The sequence below is a fragment of the Propithecus coquereli genome, unplaced genomic scaffold, assembly GCF_000956105.1.
Source record: "Propithecus coquereli isolate 6110/MARCELLA unplaced genomic scaffold, Pcoq_1.0 Scaffold40, whole genome shotgun sequence".
Lineage (NCBI taxonomy): Eukaryota > Metazoa > Chordata > Mammalia > Primates > Indriidae > Propithecus > Propithecus coquereli.
The window spans coordinates 1,724,164-1,728,991 of NW_012149730.1; the positions used below are offsets into that span (position 1 = coordinate 1,724,164).

General features: G+C 35.8%; 1 protein-coding gene across 1 annotated transcript in view; it reads left to right on the forward strand.

Moving 5' to 3' along the window:
* The window catches only part of CRYBG3 (beta-gamma crystallin domain containing 3), a 119,357-nt gene that overhangs the window by 32,665 nt on the left and 81,864 nt on the right, over positions 1–4,828 (forward strand). The window contains exon 3 of the mRNA XM_012652802.1: positions 1,705–2,135. Within this exon, the coding sequence (XP_012508256.1) occupies positions 1,705–2,135 (431 nt within the window). The remainder of the gene's footprint in view (positions 1–1,704; positions 2,136–4,828) is intronic.

Consider the following 4,828-nt stretch of genomic DNA (forward strand, 5'->3'; position numbering starts at 1 on the left):
ATACTGTGGCTAGAAATTATAACAAATTCAATGGATTAAAAAACAAAAAAAAGTATGTCTTTCATATAAATGAGCATTTTCAAATCGTCCACTAGCGTATCTTCTGTTGCCAAACTGAGAGGCCATTTATGATGTTTACATGAGGAAAAGGCACAGGTAACTTATAGTGCTGGCTCTCAGAATGTGCAGAAGCTTGGACAGGTGAGGTGTGGAGACAGGTAGAATTAAGTTGCAGTTGAAACCTGTGAAAGGTGAGACTTGTGGTGACTCTAGAAGGCTGGTGTTATTCTAAATGTAGAGGCTCACAAGTTATATTAAGTTCTAATATGTAGATAAATGCTGTGTGTTTACCAAAAAATGCTCTTTGACACCTAAGGTGGGAACAAACTTAAGAATATCGTTTGCTTGCAATCAGCTTGCTGGGGTTAATAGGTTCTAAACATTTTCTCAGCCTTTCATATGCTAAATTTTCTTAGTGATTAGTGAAATGTTCCTTTAGACTGTTTTGAACTTAGATTAAAACATAGAATGAGGTGAACAAGTAATATAATTACAATGCTCTTGTCTTCTGGAAGATCAGCTTCTTACAAAACTTCGTCGTGTGAATCTAAAGTGCCCTAAGGTGGTTTTGCCTTTGTGTTCTGATCATTTCTGACTCACACTTGAGTTTTCCTTTTATAAGGGCTAGTGAGCATAACCGATGACAGATACTGTCAGACGTGCATTCCTTTTACAAGTATGCAAGCAAGCATGTTTGGAAGGCAGGGTGAGTTGGCACATTGGCCTGAAACCTTTTGGAATCTTGGGAAGAGTGTGAGGTGGAATGCCAGCATGTTCTTTAATATAGCAGCTCAATTTTTCCTCACACAGAGTATGAATGAATGTGAGCTTTACCAGTAAGTTAATTATGAGCAGGTAAAATGCACCTCTGGAAGTGTTTAATCTCTGTAAGAATGCTTGGTGCAGTCCAGTTGGCAGTAATATATGTATCAGGACTTCATGTTTTACCATCAAGGGGACACAGTGGGTTATCTCTGAATTGAAGCACCATGTTACTGTCTTTCCTCATCCTCATAAGGAACAGTTTTACATAGTGTGATGGCTTCATGAGTTAACTCAGTGCTCAAATATGAGGTTTATTTAAAGTCTAAAGTACCAAATGTTTGAAATATTCTCCATTAGCTCTGTAATTATAAAGGCTAAATTTAAATACACGTAAGGTTTTCCATTATCTGTATTTGGTGCTGTCCTTTACTTTTACTTTCCTTTTACGTATCTCTCCATACTTACCTCTCACTCTTCTTTTTGTACTCTAACCTCCAATCATATCAACTCCCTTAGAAGCTGACATGTCATCAAACACACACACACAAAGAGGCATAAACATCATGTAGTCACTTTTTCTGTCCCTAGTTACCACCTCTGCTCTCACCTCTACCAAATCTGGACTAGTTACTCCTGTTCTGGGTCCCCAATGTGTGGTGTGCATCTCCTCCCACAGCATTTACTATATGGCTTTGCTGAGGCCATGCTGACTGTGTTCTTTAGTAGATTGTTAACTGCCCAAAGGAACAGAAGCCATCAGCCTTATTCACAAATGTATTCTAGTGTCTAACACAAGAGTCCGTCTTGTAATAGCTTATCAGTCAATCTATTTTATTTTTTAAATGATGATGCTTATTGTTCTCTATTTTGTTTTCAAAGATTCCCCAAAGTGAGGACAAAAGGAACCATGCTGAGAAGCCAGTCACTCTTCCAACACAGGGAGATCTCAAAAAGCCAAATGATCTTTCCGGTTCTACTTCAGAAACCAAAATAGGAGAAAGTGATAGACAGCCAAAAGAAAGCTTTTTTCACTTTCTTGGTAACCTGTTCAATATCTCAGGAAAATCATCTCTGGGTGAAGCTAAACATTCTTCTTTCAAAGATGACCATGATAAAACTGAGAAAGATTTACAGAATCCCAGTGACCATCACGAGGAAGCCATCAAAAGAGAGAGGGAGATGATCCGTGGCTCCCTGGGAACACAGACACTTCCAACAGAAGAGCAAGAGTCCAACTCAGCTGAACTCTCAGATGCCTTTTCTTTGGATACAACACAAGACAGTGAACAGGAAACCGGTGATGAGCTAAAGTAAGTCTGAAACTTAATTCAGCCAAAAATTGAGCTTTTGGACCTCGCTATTGAGCCTCAGTTCTAAGCCTATTAATTGAGGGAATTGGAAATAAGATTCTGTAACGTCCCTACTTTTCACTACTGCATGAAAAGTTATTGTTCTGTGTACCATATAAGTAATCTTGGGCCTTTTGAGCTATTTTAGGAGGTGGCACTAACACCTTTGAGGTGCTAAATTTGTCTTAGTACAGAATTTATTTCTTCCTTGAATGGGAGTGTTTTCTGTTGTGTGAATTCTTATATTAGAGCAGGCCATGTATTCAGTATGTGCATTTTGGGATCCAAAATGGTAGTAAGGTATGTATTCCCATTCTAGCAATATCTTTTCTTTGTGGAATCCAATCAAATGGATTAAGAAAGCAATTAAATTGACTATATTCATGAAGCTAGCTTTATGAACTTTTTACACAGCCATGAGAAACTAAAATCTTGCATGAATTTAAGGAGCATTTTACTACCCTTTTCTCCTTCTTTGTTTAACAAACAGGCACCAACTTGTTTTTCCTTTTATTCAAACAAGCTAGAAGGGATATTTTCTATCCAAGAAACGTTTATATGTGTTGAGTCCATTAGACATCTTCTGTAACGTAAAAATATTCATTTGTAACTAACAAGGTTCTGTTTTATTGATTTTAATTTTACCTCCACCTGAGAATTTATTATTTGAAGAGGTCATTGATAATACTGTAGTCAGATATAAATAATAACTTATAGTTACATGTTCTTTGTAGTTTCAAAGTGTCCGCATATGGGTGTTTTCAGTTAATTCCTCTTAGCAAGCTTGCAAGATAGGCACAGACCCATCTTACGTCTGTGAGAACTGAGACCCAAATGTATTAGTTTGCCCATGAAGAGTGATGTGGCGGGGCTTGCTCTGCCAGATGTTAAAAGCTATGTTATTTGAAACAATGTCATACTGACGTCACATTTACTAGACATTTAAATGGAACAGAGTAGACACAAATCACAAAGATGATTTGAACCCTTGAATGTGATGGAATCACATGTTCTGGCAGAAAAAGAGACTTGTTGGGGGAAATTGGTTTGTAGAAACAAAGAAAAGGTAGCTACTGCTCTCATTTTTATATTAAAATAATATAGGACAACAAATGTTAAAAAAAACAAAAAATTAAAAACTATAAATGTAAATTATTTATTTTGGGGAGAAATGACTTTCCATGCATAATAGCAATGGAAGGTATCAGAAAAAAGCTTGGTGGATTAGATAACTTCCAGTTTTCAAAATCCTGTATGTCAAATAACATAAACAATGATAAATGGCAAGTGAGAAAATTATATGCAAAATTTATGACAGGGAGTGCTTTAATTGATAAGCAATTTAGACAATACCTAGGGAAAAAAGGCACATAATGTAAACAAATCAATAAAAGAAATATAAATTGCTAATATGTAAGTGAAAATTTTTCACTAACAAGGAACTGTAAACTAAAATGAGATGACTTTTTTCTTCTAGTAAATTGATGTCAATATTAATAATTGATAATACCCTGAGTGAGTCAGAATTGATAAGGCCAGCATTCATATACACTGCCAGCAGTGGGATGTCAGTATATTTAGGCAATATATATCAATTGGCAATATATATCAGGAGACTTAAAAAGTTTATAGGTTATTTCTGATGATGTGCAAAGGTGTTTATTGAAACATTATTTATAGGAACATATATTTGAAAACAAATGTTCAACAGCAGAAAAGTGGCTAAATTGTGCATCCATAATAAAAGATTGTCAAAGCCAGTGCTATTCAAAGTGTGGTCCTTGCAGCAGCAGCAGCACCTGGGAGCTTACTAGAAATGCAGATTATCTGATTCTGATCCACTCAATCAGAATCTCTGGGAGTGGGGCCCAGCAATCTAACAACCTCTCCTGGTGACTTTTTACATGCTTGTATTTGAGATCCAGCATTTTAAAGTAATTTGAAATGGTGAGGATTTTGAGGCTGTTGTGCAGGAATTTGGTAGAATGGAAAGTTGCTGCATTTTCTCCTTTGGTTTTGGTTAGTTTGGTCAGGTTTATTTCTTTGGTACTGGACAATAAAAAAAAAATGAGAGGATACTGTCCACCTTATTTCTTGTTACTAAAGGCCTCCTTATTAATAGAATTAATAGAATAATTGCTTGAGGCATTTCTCCAGAACCACCTCAGCAAAGAATGGTGATTCTTGATTTAGGAGAAAAGGAAAAGACCACTGGACTCCCAGTTTGACTGAGATACAGGTTCTTCCATGCCTAACTTTGGACATCCCACAGTGTATCAGGCTTAGAATTAAAGTTTCAGTAACTTCCCTTTGACAATTGCCAATTTAAGAATTAAAATTTAGAAGTTGAATACCATTTCAGTAATAGTTTGTTTTGATAGTATGATTAAGGACTGCTCATAATAGATTCTAGATGTTATTTAAATAATTTATCTAGATAATTACTTACTAGTAATCTACACTTTAAGTGCTATTTTGGTTCTGTAGGTAGAGGACGGTTAATGGATACAAATTACAGCTAGGTAGGAATAAATTTTAGTGTTCTATAGCACTGTAGGATGACTATAGTTAGCAATAATTTATTGTATATTTTCAAACAGCTAGAAGAGATGATTTTGAATGTTCCTAACACAAAGAAATGATAAGTGGTTTTC